Below are 22829 nucleotides of genomic sequence, written 5' to 3'. Positions count from 1 at the left end.
CAATACACTTACCATGCTTACCATTTATTCAACGCCAAAAAAAAACGTCGTCAGAAAAGCACTTTATTTACTAAAAACCATGAAACAAATTATTTATGACAACACACTAACCAAAACATGATTACTTGAAGAATTATTCCACACAAAAATAAAATACTGGTTGTCAGAATCTCACTTTATTTAAAAACAATGAAAAAAAAATCTATGTATAGCAATACACTCGATTACAAATTATTAGCACAAAAAAATAAGAATTGGGTGAGAACGTGTAGGGTGCGAAAGTGAAAGGGGGCGAACGTGATTGGGCTCGAACGGACCCGGATTCCTTTTAAGTGCCTTTGGTGCAATGATTCAGCTGTTAATTCTACTTTGTTTGAAAAAATGCTATCAAAATGGCTTTACATAATGAACTTATACTTTTTAAGCAAATTTCCTCAGCAGTGGGAGTATTTTTTCAAGTAAAATTCAAGGTTTCATTTAACAGATTTTGTAATCAAATTTTACTGTTCACCATAAAAATTTCACTGTGCCTACCTAGGGTGTTGAAATAAGTGGGGGTAATAAATACTTAATTAAAAAAATTGATCTTTTTTTAAAAGAATATAGAGGTATGATGCTTAAACAAGTGAATTTCATGTCATTATCCTAGAATCAGTACAAGGTCATCACCTGACATGACCAGTCATCCTATTAACACATACTGACAGATGTTGGTTCTGATAAATTTAGCAACATGATTTGTCCCTGGATCATTAGCATTGTATATTTAAAGCAACAATAAAATTAAATCATTTATTTTGCTAGTACTTGAATAGGTGAAAAACATTAAAGAATATTCAATTCAATATTTTATTTACGTCTCACCTTATGTATAAAATTACACAATACATTTATAAAAGATACATTTTGTATACATAAGGCAATCTGTACAGATTTATGAGAGACGATAATCAACTAAAACAATATGTATACACTGTATGTACATAATAAATATTAAACCTGCATGATAAAATTAAACAACAAAAGTATTCAATTATTATTTACAATATAAAACTTCTCGGCGCCTTTTAAAAATAAAATTACAGGTTTTGGCACAAAGTCTTATAATATCTTGATTCGAAAATAAAAATACCATTTTCTGACAATCTGTAAAACTATTAAAATGTTCATCAAGTTTAAGAGACTCAGTAAAAAGAACTTGTCTAAAATCATTATAAACAGGACAATGTAAAATAACATGATATTCATCTTCGACAGTATTAAAACATTTAAAACAACATCTCTCTTCCAGCCGCAAATTTTCATACCTCCCAGTTTCCAGTCTAATAGGAGCCACCCCACATCTAAATTTTGCAAAGGCGCTTCTTTTACAAAAAGGCATTAACAGTTTGCAGTAGTTTTCAACAACATAATATATCCTGCTTAAAAATATTATAGGTTCTCAATTTATTATGCCCATTTTCCCGTCTGGAAGAGGATGAACTAACAATACTTAAATTCCATTCTCCAATATAATTATCAAACATTCTTGACATGACTGTATCAATAAACATATCTTTATTAATATAAGTGTTTTTATTACAAAAGTCAACCAATTCAAGTTTCGTGAAATGTTTTTTAACAATGAAATTCCAATTTTGTACAATTCTATGTTTCAGACTGAGCTCATCTGCCCATATAAATATTTTCCTGTTAATACGATCTGGCTCCATATTTACTAATCTGTGCCAGTGTCTTGCAATTACTTTCCATTGAATCCACCCCATGTCTCCCATAATAGCTGGATTAGGTGTATATTTACCAACACCAAGGAAGAATCTACAAGCTCTCATCTGAATCGCATTAATAAATGAGAAATTCTTGCAGCCCCAAATCGCGGCACCATATTCAACAATGGGACTTACAAGTGAATCAAATAGTTTTTTATAGACGTCATATGAAATGCCACCAATAGCTTTACACTTAGCTATGACCAGACCTAGAGCTCTGTTTGCTGACCTAGCAACTGCTTTTGCAGTAATACTAAAGTCTAGAAACTCATTTAAAACAAGGCCCAGATAAGCATATTCGCTGCTAGTAGCAAAATTCATATCCCCACTTTTAAAGACAGGACTTGATTGTTCAAATGAGGTCTGTCTGAAATGGGTAACATTACTCTTACATGAATTAATAGTCATTTTATTGTCAGTACACCAATGATATAACTCATCTAAGAGGTTTTGTAACTCATTCTCAGTATTTGCTAACAGTACGATATCATCAGCATACAATAAAATACATACTTTTTCTCCCCCAATGTCAACACCAAAATCAAAAGATGTTAAGTATACAGCCAATTCATTTATGAAAATGTTAAATAATAAAGGAGAAAGTGGACAACCTTGTTTTAAACCACAGTTCACAGTAAACCAATCTGTGTTGAAGCTATTGACTCTGATCGAGCACCTGACCCCATTATAAAGGGACTTAATAGCCATACACATTTTTACATCAACCCCCAGAGATGTGAGTTTTTCCCATAACAATGTACTATTAATCTTATTATACAATTAAAATTGAGAATGGAAATGGGGAATGTGTCAAAGAGACAACAACCCAACCAAATAAAAAACAACAGCAGAGGGTCACCAACAGGTCTTCAATGTAGCGAGAAATTCCCGCACCCAGAGGCGTCCTTCAGCTGGCCCCTAAACAAATATATACTAGTCCAGTGATAATGAACGCCATACTAATTTCCAAATTGTACACAAGAAACTAAAATTAAAATAATACAAGACTAACAAAGGCCAGAGGCTCCTGACTTGGGACAGGCGCAAAAATGCGGCGGGGTTAAACATGTTTGTGAGATCTCAACCCTCCCCCTATACCTCTAACCAATGTAGAAAAGTAAACGCATAACAATACGCACATTAAAATTCAGTTCAAGAGAAGTCCGAGTCTGATGTCAGAAGATGTAACTAAAGAAAATAAAGAAAATGACAATAATACATAAATAACAACAGACTACTAGCAGTTAACTGACATGCCAGCTCCAGACTTCAATTAAACTGACTGAAAGATTATGATTTCATCATATGAACATCAGGAACAATCCTTCCCGTTAGGGGTTTAGTATCATACCATCATAACATATATGAGAAGAACATAACCCGTGTCATGCCAACAACTGTTTTTAGAATAAATGTGTTTAGTTCCGATGCAAAGACCTTATCAGTGACTCAATATTAACGCCAAAATATGCAATCTTTAATGACTTGACAACAGTATCATAATTATATCCCTTCTTAATTCAAAGGTTTTGTAAGTTTCTGAGGTGAATACTGACACCTTCTTAAAATATATAAATGCACAAAAGGTGGATTTTCGTAGTTTTTTACGAACATCGACTAAACTAGTACATTTTAAGAGAAGATATTTGATCTATGGTACTTCTTCCCTTCTGGAACCTATTTTGATCATCAACTAAGGACTTATTATCTTCAACCCATTGAGACTAAGTTTATTATGTTACAATATAATTTATATGAAGCTGGGGCTAAAGCAGTATCCCTATAATTTAAGGGGTCTCTTTTATCTGACATGTTATTTTTAGCTCACCTGTCCCGAAGGGACAAGTGAGCTTATGCCATCACTTGGCGTCCGTCGTCGTCCGTCGTCCGTCGTCGTCTGTCGTCGTAAACTATTTCAAGAATCTTCTCCTCTGAAACTACTGGGCCAAATACTTTCAAACTTTAACTGAATGTTCCTTAGGGTATCTAGTTTGTAAATTGTATCCGAAGTTGTGATCTATCAACAAACATGGTCGCCATTGCTAAAAATAGAACATAGGGGTCAAATGCAGTTTTTGGCTTATAACTCAAAAACCAAAGCATTTAGAGCAAATCTGACATGGGATAATATTGTTTATCAGGTCAAGATCTATCTGCCCTGAAATTTTCAGATGAATCAGACAACCTGTTGTTGGGTTACTGCCCCTGAATTGGTAATTTTAAAGAAATTTTGCTGTTTTTGGTTATTATCTTGAATATTATTATAGATAGAGATAAACTGTAAACAGCAATAATGTTCAGCAAAGTAAGATTTACAAATAAGTCAACATGACGGAAATGGTCAGTTGACCCCTTTAGGAGTTATTGCCCTTTATAGTCAATTTTTAACCATTTTTCATAAATCTTAGTAATCTTTTACAAAAATCTTCTCCTCTGAAACTACTGGGCCAAATACTTCAATTAAGTCAATTTGACCAAAATTGTCAATTGACCCCTTAAGGAGTTATTGCCCTTTAAAGACTTTTTTCACAATTTGTTCATCATGTTGACTTACTTTAAAAAATCTTCTCCTTTGAAACTGCTGTATCAATTTCAGCCAAACTTAGGCTAAATGAGTTTCAGAGTATCTAGTATAAATTTTATATTTTATTTCCTTGTATGTCTAGAAACATAGCTCCTATGGCTAAAATAGAACATAGGAGAAAATGATTATTTTTTTTGGCTTTTGAAGAAAATAGGACGATCCAAAAAACATTTAAATAAATTGAAAAGCCAAAATAATCATTGATGAGAGATTTAACCAAAAGAATTAAGGTGAGCCATTCAGGCTCTTGAGAGCCTCTTGTTGGGTATCCGATTAATAATAATACTATTCCACATCTCCCGGACTTTACCAGTTTTAAAACACCAATTAAACAATCTATGTAAAAATATAATACAATTCTGGTTACATAGAACATCAGCTGGAATATTATCTACACCAGAGGCTTTGCCTCTTTTGCTTTTACATACTGCACTAAAAACCTCTTCAAATGAAAGTCGCCTTCTGTCAAAACGGCAAGACTATGATCGACTGGAATGTTCCTATCCATAGTAACCTGGTTACCTGTTTGATTTAGTAGATCAGCATAGTCTGATTTCCACTTTAACAAAACATCATCAATATTTGAAGATACATTACCATTTGAATCTGCAACTTCCATTGGTATTAATGTTTTGCGTTCAGAAGCAATTCCTATCTTACCAATCTTCTTCGAAAACTATTGTTGATCAGTTTTTGATTCCAACAATAATTCTTGCTGCAATGTGTTCCAGCACTTACTCTTCGCTTTTTGAACCTCACGATCGAAAAACCCTTCATTTTGACAAAAAAGTGGACTTTAACTCAACACAAGACACACGAGACAATTTGCCTTTTTTCCATAACTTTTCTGCACAACACATATCATTAAAAAATACACTTAAATTATCATTCCACGAAGGTTTTTTAGCTCACCTGGCCCGAAGGGCCAAGTGAGCTTTTCCCATCACTTGGCGTCCGTCGTCCGTCGTCATCGTTAACTTTTACAAAAATCTTCTCCTCTGAAACTACTGGGCCAAATTAAACCAAACTTGGCCACAATCATCATTTGGGTATCTAGTTTAAAAAATGTGTGGCGTGACCCGGCCAACCAACCAAGATGGCCGCCATGGCTAAAAATAGAACATAGGGGTAAAATGCAGTTTTTGGCTTATAACTCAAAAACCAAAGCATTTAGAGCAAATCTGACATGGGTTAAAATTGTTTATCAGGTCAAGATCTATCTGGCCTCAAATTTTCAGATGAATCCGACAACCCGTTATTGGGTTGCTGCCCCTGAACTGGTAATTTTGGGGAATTTTTGCTGTTTTTGGCTATTATCTTGAATATTATTATAGATAGAGATAAACTGTAAACAGCAATAATGTTCAGCAAAGTAAGATTTACAAATAAGTCAACATGACGAAAATGGTCAGTTGACCCCTTTAGGAGTTATTGACCTTTATAGTCAATTTTTAACTATTTTTCGTAAATCTTAGTAATCTTTTACAAAAAATCTTCTCCTCTGAAACTACTGGGCCAAATTAATCCAAACTTGGCCACAATCATCTTTGGGATATCTAGTTTAAAAAATATGTGGCGTGACCCGGCCAACCAACCAAGATGGCCGCCATGGCTAAAAATAGAACATAGGGGTAAACTGCAGTTTTCGGCTTATAACTCAAAAACCAAAGCATTTAGAGCAAATCTGACATGCGGTAAAATTGTTTATCAGGTCAAGATCTATCTGGCCTCAAATTTTCAGATGAATCCGACAACCCGTTATTGGGTTGCTGCCCCTGAACTGGTAATTTTGGGGAATTTTTGCTGTTTTTGGCTATTATCTTGAATATTATTATAGATAGAGATAAACTGTAAACAGCAATAATGTTCAGCAAAGTAAGATTTACAAATAAGTCAGCATGACCAAAATGGTCAGTTGACCCCTTTAGGAGTTATTGCCCTTTATAGTCAATTTTTAACCATTTTACGTAAATCTTAGTTATCTTTTACAAAAATCTTTTTCTCTGAAACTACTGGGCCAAATTAAACTAAACTTGGCCACAATCATCATTGGGGTAACTTGTTTAAAAATTGTGTGGCGTGACCTGGCCAATCAACCAAAATGGCTGCCACGGCTAATAATAGAACATAGGGGTAAAATGCAGTTTTTGGCTTATAACTCAAAAACCGAAGCATTAAGAGAAAATCTGACAGGGTTTAATTGTTTATCAGGTCGAGATCTATTTGCCCTGATGTTTTCACATGGATCGGACAACCCGTTGTTAGGTTACTGTCCTGAATTGGTAATTTTAAGGAAATTTTGCCGTTTTTTGTTATTATCTTGAATATTATTATAGATAGAGATAAACTGTATACAGCAATAACGTTCAGCAAAATAAGATCTTCAAATAAGTTTACATGACCAAAATAGTCAATTGACTCCTTAAGGAGTTATTATTAGGGCCCCGCCGACGGCGGGTCGCCCTATAGTGATCTGTCCGTCCGTCCGTCCGTCCGTCCGTCCGTCCGTAACACTTTCGTGTCCGCTCCATATCTAGAGAACCATTATGATTTCATACTTAATACTTACAGTGTTCTAGGATTTTTTTGGCACCTTGACTTACCACGGGTAAGATCAATAAAAAAATTACTTACCCACATCTAAAAGTTAAATCCGCCAACCAAAAAAAACTTTTATGACATGCTTTAAATTATATGTTGTGAAGTTTGTCTGAACAAAGCTGGATTCGGATACGATTGAATTTTGTACAAAATTTAAAAAAACCGATTTCTTACTAAATTTGACAAATATGTTATAGTTATTACTATGTCATTTATTAAGAGCTATAATAAATGCAACTGTAAGTTTATTTTCTCCGATGACAAGAAAAAAAATCGTTTATGTCCCGATTTAAACACCAGTTATCAATCCGGATTTTCCGATTTTACCGACACCGTGACCGACTTTTAGAATGATAGGAGAAGAATGTGGTCTCTTTTGCGCTTGATTACACCTAGTAAACGAGTGCTTGAATAAAAGCGACGATAGACATCGACAAAATCTTCGATCGTTAATCAAAGTTTTTTCTCGTGATTTAATAAAAATAAAAAGCAGATATGGGAAAATTGAAGAGGACCGGGAAATTTCAAGAGTTTTTCGGCTTCCCCGAACTTGAAAATTGACTTACCACCGGGTGACAAAGGCTAAAAAATGACTTACCCGTTGTCCTAATCCACTTACCCCGGGTAACGGGTAATGGGAATCCTAGAACACTGACTTAACATGATTATTAACCAACACCAGAGGGTGTGTCATGTTGTATGTACAACTTCCTAGGTCAAAGGTCAAGGTCAAAAACTTTGGTTTCAGTTGACAACCCTGTGTCCTGTGGTGAAGATCGTGTCCGCTCCATATCTAGATAACCATTATGATTTCAAAGTTTATACTTGACATCCATTTTAACAACCACCAGAGGGTGTGTCATGATGTATGTACAACTTCCTAGGTCAAAGGTCAAGGTCAAAAACTTTGGTTTCGAGTTGACAATCCTGTGTCCTGTGGTGAAGATCGTGTCCGCTCCATATCTAGATAATCGTTATGATTTCAAAGTATATACTTGTCATACATTTTAACCACCACCAGAGGGCGTGTCATGATGTATGTACAACTTCCTAGGTCAAAGGTCAACGTCAAAAAAACTTTGGTTTCAGTTGACAACCCTGTGTCCTGTGGTGAAGATTGTGTCCGCTCTATATCTTGAAAACCGTTATGATTTCAAAAATTATACTTGACATCTATTTTAACCAACACCAGAGGGTGTGTCATGATATATGTACCACTTCCTAGGTCAAAGGTCTGTCTGTCTGTTGGTCTGTCCATCGCTAACAAATTTGATCCACATTATATTTTGAGAGGACAGCTGTTATTATTTCATACTTTATACCTGACAAACATTTTCAACTTAACATATATATTAACCAACACAAGAGAATGTGTCATAATGTATGCATCCTAGGTCTAAGATCAGTCTGTCGGTCTGTCCATCTGTTCGTTGTTCTTAACAAATTGTGTCCGCTCTACCTCTCGAGAACCATTAATATTTCATACTTTATACTTGGTGGGTCATAATATATTGAAGGCATAATTCTAAAAATATGTGACAAATATCAATTGGGCAGCACCTTTAAACATATTGTTCAAACATCAATCCATATATCCAGAAGTCACCTTAGAGTAGTAATCAATGAGTTCACATCATGCAGTCATATCACTATTATACTATGAAAGTAAGATGAGAATATTTATCAGTTTTAACTTAAAATCTTAGATCAAAATCACACATGAGACTATGTAATAACTTCAAATAATGCTTCATATCAGATTATCCATACAACTTATTTACCCCACGTTATTGACAGCGGGGCCCACAGAGATGGCTCCCATCTCAATGATATTTAGTTGCCCTTTATAGTTTATTTTTAACATTTTTCATAAATTTTTGTAAATTTTTAGAAAATATTTTCCACTGTAATTACTGGTCCAAGTTCATTATAGATAGAGATAATTGTAGCAACAAGAATGTTCAGTAAAGTAAGATCTACAAACACATCACTATCACCAAAACACAATTATGTCATGAATTTATCCATGTCCATTGTTTACAATACACAAGACCAAGGTGAGCGACACAGGCTCTTTAGGGCCTCTAGTTAATTCTGTTTTCTTACTTCAATAAGTACTATCAGACATGACAATTACTTTTGAATGCAATTTCTGATTCATTTTCTTCGCTGACAATAGCACAAAAATCATTATAAACTTGATCAATATTACATTGGGATACTTCATTTGTTTCAAGACCATTGATAGTATCTAAAAGTCGTAAATGTATCTCATCGGCGTGACAAAAATTTGAAGGTATGTTTTTTTACATCAAACTTAATAAATTCAGGACTACGATTTCCTGAGGTATGACACAACGGTAATGAAGCACTGATGTTTAACTCACAATACAACAAAGAATGGTCGGTATCGATCTCCCATCCAACCCAGTCATATTAAGCTTAGATTTTATAATTAAGTCCGACGATCTAATAACTTTGAAGTCTTGAAAAAAATGAAGATTTTCATAGCTAGTAATACAATAATCAACAACCGATTGACCCTTTGATGAAACACATGTGAAGTCATTGACCGTTCAACGTACAACAATTGCTTCTTGTTAAAAATCAATAAATGTAGTACAGTAACTATTGATCACTATTACGTGTAAAATCTATAACACTTCTCATATTTATACAATCATCTCCAGGAATTTAATCATACTCATCGCCACATCTACTATTAAAGTCTCCACAAATATAGAATAAACCATCATTTTGAAATTCATAAACTTGTGAAATTAATGTGTCGAAAAATAGTTCCTTGTCTACTTGCCTAGTAGAGTGATCAGGTGGAAGATAGCAAACACATATATTAAATCTAAAATTTGACAACCTGTGATGCAGGTACACCCATAAAATACCCTCAAAAGTTTGGTCTAAAAAACCAATATCAAAAATTTCAGTTAAATAATCTTTAATTAAAAAACCAACTCCACCTGACCGCACTTAGCGTTTTTATGGATGACATTTCTGTTATGACCAAACCATTTAAACCCATTTACAATCAGTACTTCATCTTTCTTCAGATAAGTTTCAGCTATACCTAAGGCAGCAACCATTTGATTTTCTGGGGGGGCTATGGTTTTTTTTGGAAAAAAAAGTTTGTTTCCAGTTTTTGGAGAAAAAAATAATTTGTTTTTGATTCTGAGAAAAAAAAATTGTTTGTTTCACCCTCAGCTGCCACTATATGTAATGCTAAAATTGAAAGAAAATAATTGTTTTCGACTTGCCGCGAAAAAAATAGATTGTTTTTCGCCGCAGGCGAAAAAAAAAGTTTGTACAGAAAAAAAAACCATAGCCCCCCCCAGAAAATCAAATGGTTGCTGCCTAAAACATCAAGATTTAAACATGAAATTGAATTTAAACGAACATTAAAATTGTCAGAAAAGGTAATTTTTTCTCCATCCGTTGACATTCCAATAACCTATTTTCACCTATCTCCCTCCACGGTATTGATTTGGATTGTCTTGCATGTAATGTTCACTGTTATGTCTTGATGAACAGCTGTCGAAGATGTCATTGTAACAACTACGTTGTGTGCAGTAATCGTAACTGTCCCTGTGTCGGCTGGTTGAAGAATGACGATCGTAACTTCCAGTGTGACTATTATGTTCATGGCGCCTATTTGAACGAGCATTACTTTGGGAATCTGAATGGGCGGATTCGTCAACAAGTCTAGATCCTCTCACACGTAGATCTGGGTTAACAGATTTCAGAGTTTTAGCTAGAACTCTCATATTGTCGGATTCGATGCGTTGTTGCAGGATCATGTCAGGGTGTATATAAATGTTACTATATTGTCTGCTGACTTCAAGTTTATTTTTAGCTGACAAGATACTCTCTCGGTCATCTCTTGATTTACATGAGACAACAACTATGCCATCCCGGCCAGACTTCTTTATTTTACGTTCAACATTAAATGTAACTATTCTTGCTATTTTTAGACCCTCAGTGAACAAGGCTGCTACTTTAAATTTTAGGTTCTCATTCCGATCCTCTGGAAGATTTCAAATAATCACGTTTTTTGAAATATCTTGTGCTGGGTTTGTTGCTCTACTACCTATTTCAACTACTGTTTTAGAGACTCCATCTAACTTATCTTCAACCAGAGATGGGTCCGATTACTTTCAATGTAATTGATTAAATTGCAATTACTTTGTCATTTGTACGATTAAATTAAATTAATGATTACATCATTTCTGAAAGTATCTGATTAAATTAATGATTACATTGGCAAAGTAATCATGATTACATCTGATTACAATGAATTCAAAAACAAAACATTTTGAATGATGTGAATGAATAAACGTTCAATATAACCATAGCATTTTTGAGAAAGTATTTTATTTGGTTAAATTATAAAATGATAACTTCAAATTAAAATTCATCTATTTAAATGAACACCAAATTTCACTACATATATATACATTACACTTTATCACCGATGATCTCTGAATTATTTTGAATTAAATACAATAAAGATATATCATAATCAAGAGGTTTTTTCTTTGTCTTCTGACCTCTTTCATAATTTATATGTATTCCAAGTTGCAGTTTATGGAAGTTTAAATATGGATGAAATAAAGTTACCAGTTAAACAAACCTTAATTAATCTCCTACCTGTCAATTCAAAGTTGACAAAAATCACAAAAATTAACAAAAGATTATAATTCAGGGTTAAAGAAAAGTATTACTTGAATAAATAACAGTTATCAAATATAAATATGAAGATCATTATAAAACGATGAATATACATGTATGTACAATATCTTTTACTAAGATAAAAGGTATATAGTTGTATTATATGTCTCTGCTTAGGCTAATGATGACTTTTCAATACTGTAACAGTTTATTTTTTAATGGAGTAGACATGCTTAAAGTAACCAAACCATTTTAGTATGTTAAAAATTTATCAAATATGAATAACAAAGAGGTTCATTTAATGACCAAAAACACAATTTTTTTTTTCTTTGTAATCAGAATGTAATCAAAAAGTAATCATGATTACAGGGTATTTTGAAAAGTAATTGATTAAATTAAATGACATGTAATCAGATTTTTGGCTGATTAATGATTACACTGATTACTTGAAAATTGTAATCAATTACAGCTGATTAACGATTACAATTACAATTACCCCAAGTCTGTCTTCAACTACATTTACTGTAAGATCTTGATCAATATCTGACCTCAGTGCATCTACAATCTTATTTACATCCTTACGTATTTTTGATGACTTTACCCGTTTATCTAAAATCTGATTAAATTTCTGCGTCAACTTTTGTTCTAATTTCTCCTCTAAAGTACTTATTATTAGTCACTAAACATTATCGTCATATCTGCTGATAATTTACTAATAATTTCTGTCATGACAACGGTGTCCGGAGTGAGTTCTGTATCAAGATGTATGTCTGATTCGACATCAATATTTGGAGATTTGTTTTTTGTTGGTGCGCTTTTTTTATCTGGATGTTTTGCTTATTGTCCAGTCTGTTTCCATGCCTTTTTACTTAAAGGTACTTTTACAACTTCAGATGCTATTTTGGGGGAAGTGGCGCAACTGGAATGTTTCCGTTTATTACTATTCTCAGTTCGACCATTTTCAACGGAGATAGACTCATCATTAACATTATAAATAATGTCATGTGCTATAGATATCACCTCACTCGTACCTAGGTCTAACGATTTCATTGTGTTGTAATAAGTGTCTTATTTAATCTTCTTTAAGAAAGATAACTCTTACTTCAAACTTTTCTGGACAAAATGTTACTTGAAATCAGTGATTTAGATATCAGGCATTTAAGTAATTCCTCTGATTGATAAATTTAAAGGTTTAATAAACTTATCCAGATATAATTTTTATGATCAATTTCTTGAAATTCATGAAAATATGGAAATATTTAATTTTATTAAAAACTAATGGCTTGTTTTGGAGCATTAATTGGCTTCATTCTTACATTTGTTTTATTTAGAAATAATTGTAAAGATATTCATAAATATTATGATTTGCTGAATTCCATGTATATATTTTTACAGGTTGTGTTTGTGCTAACTCGCCAGACAGAGCATGGATTTGTTACAGATAGTACATTATGGAGGTAAATGCATTGTTTGACCAATATAAATAAAGACCCATTGATCATCATTAATAGGATATTTTATAATTTATGGGTGATCAATGGATTCATCTTTAGAACAATAGCTTGCTAAAATATACTATGTTTACCTCAATCCTTCTCTCCATGTAATTTATGGAATATTTCTTGTATTCTTTTTAAAATCTGAAAATATCAACCATAAGATTTTATAGAGATCTAACAGTAAATAACATGTTCGTATTTGAACAATTTGAATAAATAAACAAGAAAAGAGGTGTTTTGCAGAGAGGAAAAATCTAATAGATTATGAAAATTCAAGGAATACTACAGTACACACAGAGAGTTTATAATTGTGAACTCTTACCACCAATTTTGGGTGTAGCGGCGTCACACCGTGAATCACCGATTATACTCCCAATATCCTCCAAAGATGCTCTCCCAACACTGTGTGACTGTTAATTGGTTTATTGCCCTCAGATGAACTAAAAATTAACATCGCATTACAACATAATCAGATTAGCCAAAATATTTACCAAGTTATTTGTACCTCATTTTGTTGATCCTATAAATAAATAATTATTCGAGTCTCATTACTTGTCAAATTAGTTCTTTAAAGGCAGTGCTTTAGTGCCTTAAATTGTATCAGGCATAATTAAAAATCCAGAAAAGTGGAATTCTTTCTTCTTTTATTTGAAATATTCTGTGTATTTTATTGTGATGATTGACACTGAGAAGTAAAGTATCTAACAATGTGTTTGTTAGAACTTTTTATGCCCCACCTACGATAGTAGAGGGGCATTATGTTTTTGGTCTGTGCCTCCGTTCGTCCGTGCATCTGTCCGTCCGTCTGTTCAGGTTAAAGTTTTTGGTCAAGGTAGTTTTTGATGAAGCTGGAGTCCAATCAACTTCAAACTTAGTACACTTGTTGCTTATGATATGATCTTTCTAATTTTAATGCCAAATTAGACTTTTGACCTCAATTTCACGGTCCACTGAACATAGAAAATGAAAGGGGGAGTTTCAGGTTAAAGTTTTTGGTCAAGGTAGTTTTTGATGAAGCTGAAGTCCAATCAACTTGAAACTTAGTACACTTGTTGCTTATGATATGATCGTTTTAATTTTAAAGTCAAATTAGACTTTTGACCCCAATTTCACAGTCCACTGAACATAGAAAATGAAAGGGGGAGTTTCAGGTTAAAGTTTTTGGTCGAGGTAGTTTTTGATGAAGCTGAAGTCCAATCAACTTGAAACTTAGTACACTAAGTCTTGTTGCTTATGATATGATCTTTCTAATTTTAATGCCAAATTAGACTTTTGACCCCAATTTCACGGTCCACTGAACATAGAAAATGAAAGGGGGAGTTTCAGGTTAAAGTTTTTGGTCAAGGTAGTTTTTGATGAAGCTGAAGTCCAATCAACTTGAAACTTAGTACACTTGTTGCTTATGATATGATCTTTTTAATTCTAAAGTCAAATTAGACTTTTGACCCCAATTTCACGGTTCGCTGAACATAGAAAATGAAAGGGGGAGTTTCAGGTTAAAGTTTTTGGTCAAGGTAGTTTTTGATGAAGCTGAAGTCCAATCAACTTAAAACTTAGTACACTTGTTGCTTTTGATATGATCTTTCTAATTTTAATGCCAAATTAGACTTTTGACCCCAATTTCACGGTCCACTGAACATAGAAAATAAAAGGGGGAGTTTCAGGTTAAAGTTTTTGGTCAAGGTAGTTTTTGATGGACTTTTTTGGTTTGGATGGAATTCCATCAAGTACCATCAAATTTCCATCAAGTGTTGATGGAAATTGAAGAAATTGATGGAAGATCTAGGGAAGGGTGTTCAGGGTTCGACCTCTGCGGTTGTATAAAGCTGTACATGTGTCCTGCAGAGCATCTGGTTGTATTTTGCTTTTCATTAAAATTATAATATATGTAGATAAATAGACACTAGAAATCACAGAGATGATTACCGGATTAAAAAACTGAGTTTTTTGCATGAACTCTATTCTCATCAACAATGTTGGGAGAGTCTCCTTGTTGAATAAGCATGTAGACCCAGGCGAGCTACACAAGGCTCTTTTAAGAGCGTCTAGTAAAAAAAACAAAAGAAAAAAAGATAACAAAAGAGTGAAATCTAATCAGAAATATGTGTATTACTTACAAGATTATGCTTATAAATACATATTTTGGGATTTAAAATTATAAGTCAACTTATTTTCTCCTAAAAATATTTCTGAAAAATTTGGATGTGATCAAAATAGACTTACAGGATTATGTTTAGTAGAACTTACGTGCATCAGGTCAGAATTTCTTGTCATTTTTTTAATGAAATCCTATTAAAGCATAAAATATTTTGTTTCCTTATAAGAATATTGATATTTCTTAGTTTCATTATTTTTCTTTACATCTGTGCAATATTTAAGAATGATGTACATTTTATGGTCGGGGCGGTAGCAGGTGTTACTATTCAGAAATGTTTGTTTATAATCACATGCATAGTACATTACATATTATATACTAAATAACCTTTATCTGCCCTTAATGAAAATAGATGCACATATTCATGCAAATTTTGTCATTCTTCAATGACGAATACATGAACTATACTGTCAGTGAACCTCATAATAACATTGATACTATAGTTTTAACTGTTAACTTAAAAAAAACCAGAAATATTAAAGATATTAGATATTGCAAGAAAAATACCTGCACCTCAGTGGGACTATAATACACAGGAAGGATTTGTCTGTTATTCTTGAATAAAAGCTTCTTATTTTGTTGTCCCTTGCACAATGCATTGCGGGGGATATAGAAATACCAAGCTACCAGGCATTTGTCCTTTTGTCCTGTCTGTTAGTGCTCTTACTTGTACAATTCTTGCCAGATTTTTATGAAACTTATATCACAGGTTGATACATGTATCAGCAATGTCTTGGAAAATTTCAAAAATTTGTGCTGATCAATTATTATTAAAAGAGTAATGCCCCTTGGAAATATTGATTATATGGAAATTGGATTGTTAGTTATCTTACTTGTACAATTCTTCCCAAATTTTTATGAAACTTATATCATAGGTTTAATTATTTTTAACAGAGTTATGCCCTTGGAAAATATTTTTTATAATAAAGGTATAATGGAAATCACATTGCATTTGCTCTGAAGCCTTCATTTCTCTAAGATATCAATAAACAGTTTTAAAGAACAACAAAAAAGTGCATTTTTGGAAAGATTGGAACTTGTTCTAAACCTTTCCTAAGGCACTGGCCACCCTAACAACATGACAGGTTATCTACTAAATTTATGTATTCACACTGAAATATAGTTCCCTTTAGTTCTCATGTATGTGCACATAATACACATATAAACTGTGAAAAAATGGGTATATTTTTGGAGCAGTTCATTCAAGAATGTATGTCATTAAGGTGTGTTGATGTGCAGGCTTTTGAGGAGTATTGATACAATACTAGTATGATTGACAACTGTCATTATCACAGAAAAATCAGAGACAAGGTGGACCTTAAATTACAATGCCCCACCTTCTAAACTGCCAATCAAATGGACCACATTACTTATCAACCTCAGTCTTACATAATTATACAGACCCTCCAATATACATCTAATTCTTAGTACACAAGTATTTGACCACATATTTGAATACACAATTAAATCTTACATGTGTATATTAGATGTTTGATATATAAGGATGATTTATCTATTGCTTATTACTTTTGATCTACACTACGTAAAGTGATTCTATAAATTATGTCTGAAAGATAAATGATTAATTAAGGATTAACAAGATCTTTAAAAGAATATAAATATAAATATGAATATTTAAAAGGTATTCAAGTAAGGCCTATACTTTACATGATAAATTTCCATTAATCATCTGTATTTAATCAACAATTTATGTTAGTTCACTTAATTTTTTTTATCAGAAATTTGCTTGAGACAGTTAATAAAATATTTTTTTTTTTTAGATATATATATATATATATATATAACAAACTTTTTTTTAATACGATTTTTTTGCGTGGTATAATGATATGATGTCGTCGTTGTCTGTGCCGTCTGAAGACACATTTGGTGTCCAGACAATAACTTAAGTTAACATGAATGGATCTCTTTGAAATTTGATAAGTCAAGGTTCAATACCTCAAAAGAAAGGTTGGGATTGATTTTAATTTGGGGATGATGGTCCAAACCGTTTACGAATTAGGGGCCTAAAAGGGGCCAAAAACAAGAATTTTTCTACTTTCAGGATATTAACTTGTGAAATAGTATTTTAATTGCTCTGAAATTGTACCACAATGTTTAATACCACAAGTAGAAATGGGGGGGGGGGGGGTGTAAATAATAATTTGTTCTTTTTTAGGAGATTAATATTCATCAGCAGTGTATTAAAAAAGCAAATATTATGTTTTATGTTCATTAGACAACATTCATTCTGTGTCAGAAACCTATGCTGTGTCAAATAATTAATCACAATCCAAATTCAGAGCTGTATCAATCTTGAATGTTGTGTACATACTTGCCCAAAGTGTTCAGGGTTCGACATCTGCAGTGGGATAAAACTGGTTTTAGTTTCAAACATTTTTTTATGTCAAATATCTATTCACAATTTTAGGCATTTGAATATTTATAAGAAGTGAATATATATTTTTGCAATCAAGGAAGAATCCACATTTCAATAAAAGAAGTTTTTTTAATTTGTTTACATTGAAAATGTACATTTTCAATGCCCTGTGCTTAAAAAAACTTTATAAATAGATCCAAAGGCACTCTACAACTTTTAATCTTTAATGCCATATAACCTATGTTTCAACTTACAAAATGCCCCAAAACAACTTATTTAGATTCTTTTTGTTGACACTTTAAACTTCTTAGCTTCAAGTTTATCTGTTGGTCTTTAATCATGTCTTACAAGGATAGTTGGTAAAATTAACTACCGGTAGTTGAATTTTTGATTTGCAATTTTTTTTTTTAAACATGTTCAAAACAGGGAAGATTATTTGCTTGAGATATAAACTGCAGTTTCAATAAAATTTTGCAAATTTAGAGTTAAATTGAGCTCATTTTATCTTCATACTGGAAAAGCACTTTTCTTTATAAAGACCTACAGTTAATGCAATTGTCAGAAATATTGCTTTATTAATGTTCTTGTTTGTCCGCACCATACCTAGAACTACTCTTCCAATCTTTCCATGAGTGATATCCATCACTTTGATTTAGCTATTGCCTTCTTCCTTTTACCTTGGGGAGATTAGATTTGTGCAATGTGGAGGACATTGGAACTCTTTAAGATATTTGACAATTAGATGGATAATTTAGATCTCCTTTTATGCAAAAACATTTGAATATTTGAATTTTTATTTCAGCAATTTCATACTCATATATGTTGTATAAAGTATTTAGTGTATGCATATATACATAATACATGTAACATCTTACACAACTGGAAAAGTGATGTTTGTGCAATGTATTGTTACATTTGTGCAATGTATTGTTACATGTATTTTGCAAGTGAAGGAATAATGGCTCCTTTTTGTTGTGATTTGAATTTAAGAAAAGTATAATTTTATATTTTTATTGATATTTATAAATTTTATACACATTTAAACAAATAGAATAACACATTCTTTCCATGATCTGAAAGAAGACACACATGATGAAACACAATAAAAAAATGGCAAACACGGAAATTTCATATGTTCTCATAAAGTAAATGAAAAACTTGTATATTGTGACAAAAATGCCTTTAAGTGTAATATAGTATTTGTAGATTATTGTTGAATTGGAATCTATAATAAATTACCCTTTTGACTATGCAATAATGAAAACTACATTTAAAATCATCCTTTTATCCTTGGTTGTTATGAGATGAGTTAATTGTTGCTAGGGTGCTCTCTTCGAGGTCCGTGCTCTTGGTATATAAAGACACTGATTCATTGTGCAAGTTCGCTCATTTGTTATTTGGCTGTTGATGGATAAGCATCAGAAAGTGAATACCAGCAAATAAAGAAGTTAGAATTGAGAAGTTTGTAAACCTAGTTCGAGTTGAAAGCTTGTGGTTTTGAAGCAAGCGGCTTAGAAGTCTTTACGATTGTTGCAAGCTACCAGGTTGTTCCGAAACTGTAATTTCCCTCAGGAATGGTTGCAGTCCCTCAAACAGGTAGCTTGTTATGATTTTGTGACTTGGGTGCTCTGGAGACTAGGTGTTTTAAAACTAGTTGTCTCAGGAACTAGGTGCTTCAGAGACTAGTCATTTCAGAACTAGGTGTCTCATAAACTAGGTGTCTCAGAGACTGGGTAGGAACCTAGGAGTTTTGAATGTTCTTATTTAAAAGTTGTTGATTGGTTATAATTACTGAGCAAATCAGTGTTTAGGACCTAGGAATCAGTGAAAGAATTAAGGATAAATTGAGGTTATAGTTTTTGGACTACTTTTTGATCATGCAAAGTTATTGATGTAAATATTGTTGTTTCTTTATTAAGTTTATTTTAAAGGTTAGTTTCATAGTTTTTAGTAAAGCCTCCAAGTTGTAGTAAGTTATGTTTTGAGTTAATGAAAAAGATTGATATTGGAGTATCTCAGAATCTGTGAAAACGGTTACGAACAGGTAGATTAAAAGTTTGATTTGAAATTCCTGTTCAGTTATTCAAATGAGGGTAAAAGAACAGGGCTTTTTTTCCTTTGATCCCTATATAGTACATATGTTTACAATGTAGTATGAATTTATTATTTTTTATATTGTAGATCAAGTGATTATGGAACAACATTTCAAAGAATTGATTTACCATCAGATGCAGTGGCAGAATTTATATATTCATCCCCAGTGAAAAGAAATCAGGTGAAATTTAACTAAAATGTGCTCGGTTTATTTACATCATACAATGTTGATACATATAAACGTTCTGTTAATTTCTATGCCTGAGGTTTACTCGAGTCATGTTATAAATTTCGTATTTAAACCATGGTCATTTTGTTGATCCTTTGGTCAATAGTGATACAGATCTTGAAATGTATGATATATATATTGTACATACACTAGAAAATCATTGATTTTCTGTTTTGCCACTTTAATGTTAAAAAAAATTCACAAGAATAAAAAAAACAAAAATCCGGCAGAAACCCTGTATAACTGGAAAATTTAAAGAAGTTGAAGAACCATATTGATTTTTAGATCACAGTTATTTTCCAACCCTCATATTTGTGTCCGAATATGGGCCCCTTACTCAAAGAGAAATATGCTCTTAAAGTCAATAATAATAATAATAATTTAAAATTTTTCTTCAGGACCATGTCCCCAAACCCCACTTCCCAAGCTAGTTTCACATGGCTGATGGTGTCCCTAAATCCAACATTTCACAAACTTTTATTCCCAATTGCATGGGCCCTGGGCCCCTTCATCTAAACACTAGGAAAATCACTGGATCAAAGGTCAAATGAAGTAAAGTTGATGAATATCAGGCATGTGTTTAGCACACCTACTAATAAACCAGGGGCAGGGGAACCCTTACAAAAATTTAATGGAGTCTTATAATGAGGGTAGTAATGCCCTTTACCGTCAGTCGTCAAACGGTCATTTTCAGCTACGGTTAGCGTCAAATTGGTTAAAATTTTACTGTGAATCGTCAAAATATCCTTATCGTGATTTGTCAAAGGTATCAAATAATTATTGTTACCGTTATTTTCAGAAAAAAATTAATGTGATTCTTCAAATTCAGTCGATTTTTTTATTGTCTAAAGAAAAGTGTACATTTTATCGCCATGCACCAAAAATTATCGTTAACGTTTTTTAGCTAGAATTTTTCCGTTATTTGTCATGAAGGTACACCAATTACCACCCTCAATAATGATATATAGAGATTAATACATGGCCTTTTCCATATCAGCCTGGGTATCATCCCGAGACCCCCATATCAGCCCGAGACGGAGTCGAGGTGCTGATATGGGTCGAGGGATGATACCTTGGCTGATATGGAAAAGGCCATGTATTAATCGCTTTATCATATACTTCCGACAATAGTTTTATGTAAGGCAAATAAACTAATGCAATAGCTAAAACAGTCAAACATTTTATAAAGAAAATTAAAATTATGAATCAAATATACTATAGTTGTCCAACAACAGCATATATACTCCTTATATATTTATGGTAACATTTCCTATAGAGGCATTTTGAAACATTGAAAATTTGGAAGAGTTTTACGATCATTACTACTCCATGTTTGTTGTACTATAAAATGATTCATAATTGTCAATGGCATTTGTTAGTAAGTATTAAACTATCCCCACAAAAGTTCCCGTAAATTTTGACGTCGTCATAAAAAACATCTGACGTCACAATGGAAAAGTAAACAACCGATACCGGAAACACCGGAAGTAACTTGCACGAGAGGCACTGATATGGGTTTTTTTGCACGAGAGGCACTTGATATGGGTTATCAGCCCGGGTGGGAAGATATGGCTTGTGCACTTCCGCCCATTACACATATGCAAAAGCTATCATATTAATGCTAAGTATATGATAAATACATTTATTTTCCATTTTGCCACTTCAAAGTTATATTTATTCTTATCAATGTTTTAGCAAACATTCATGACGATGATGATAAGTCGAGGTCAGAGTTATTGAGGCCAGGTCAAACACATTATATCACAAACTGTTTTTACAGAGAGCTGAGTAATGTAATACCATTGCAGAGAAAGCACTGATAAGCATGATAAAAATACTATCCTTCAACTGCTTTTAACCAGTTTTTATATTTCAAAGAATTTTTTTCATTCAATTAAAGAGAAATTGATTAATGAAGTGAAGATCAGACTTGATATCCCTCTGAATCATTTACAACAGTAAATATCAAGAGAACAACTATTGAGCCTATTTTACATTATATAGATATGATCTAATTGTAAGATGTTGATAAATGATCATTTTGATACACAAATTAAGCCCCTTGGAAATATTAATCATATTGGTAATCACATTAAATTTGCTCTGAAGCATTTATTTCTCTTAAGATATTTATGAAAAATTTAAATGAACAAAAAAATTGTATTCTTAAGTTATTGCCCTTGCACCATCAATAGACGAAATATGTACAACGCATAGGACATTGGAACTCTCTTCTTTTATTTAGAATTGTCGGACATTTAGCAGTTATATCCAGCTTTATGAAACATTGTTTAAGATGAAAAAATAAATAAAAATATTCAAGTATGCTTTGCAGAACTTTATTGTTGAACAAACATAGGAGATTTGAAATTTTATGTGGAAAATTTTATTTTCAGTTAATTTTAACTGATATTTTGAACAAGAAAGTACATTACACAAATGATGAAGGAATAACATGGACATCTTCTTATGTTGCATTTGAACCTGATAAATTACTACTTCATCCTACAGAAAACCAATGGCTTTTAGGGTATAGTGTCATAAGTATGGAGGTAAGAATACAGTGTTTCACTGACTTGTGAAATTGTTTTAGTTTGTTAACAGCTGTAAATTTAAACAGAAAAGCATTATCATGATTATGTATAGATTAAAATATTTCATCATAGACATAAAGTCGCCTCCCAAAACATCAATATAATAATAAAAATTTGTAAGGGTTCCGCGGAACCCAGTGTCTCGCCTATTTTTGCTGTAAATTGCAGGCTCAACAACAATGAGGAAAAAAATCAATAAAATTATTCCTCTTGTTACTTTTTTATGATTGTAAGAAAATGTAAG

The 22829-nt window shown here is 32.5% G+C and overlaps 1 protein-coding gene across 2 annotated transcripts in view; it reads left to right on the top strand.

Annotated features, from left to right (window-relative positions):
- The window catches only part of LOC143072497 (VPS10 domain-containing receptor SorCS3-like), a 137828-nt gene that overhangs the window by 3077 nt on the left and 111922 nt on the right, over positions 1-22829 (top strand). The window contains exons 2-4 of one of the 2 annotated variants that reach the window (XM_076247439.1): positions 13033-13094; positions 19850-19943; positions 22388-22543. In XM_076247439.1, the coding sequence (XP_076103554.1) occupies positions 13033-13094; positions 19850-19943; positions 22388-22543 (312 nt within the window). Of the gene's footprint in view, positions 1-13032; positions 13095-19849; positions 19944-22387; positions 22544-22829 lie in introns of those variants that run through there. The other variant, XM_076247441.1, reaches the window with a different exon arrangement.

The sequence above is a fragment of the Mytilus galloprovincialis genome, chromosome 4, assembly GCF_965363235.1.
Source record: "Mytilus galloprovincialis chromosome 4, xbMytGall1.hap1.1, whole genome shotgun sequence".
Lineage (NCBI taxonomy): Eukaryota > Metazoa > Mollusca > Bivalvia > Mytilida > Mytilidae > Mytilus > Mytilus galloprovincialis.
The sequence above is the reverse complement of the archived record's forward strand: the minus strand, read 5'-3'. Positions and strand labels throughout refer to the sequence as shown.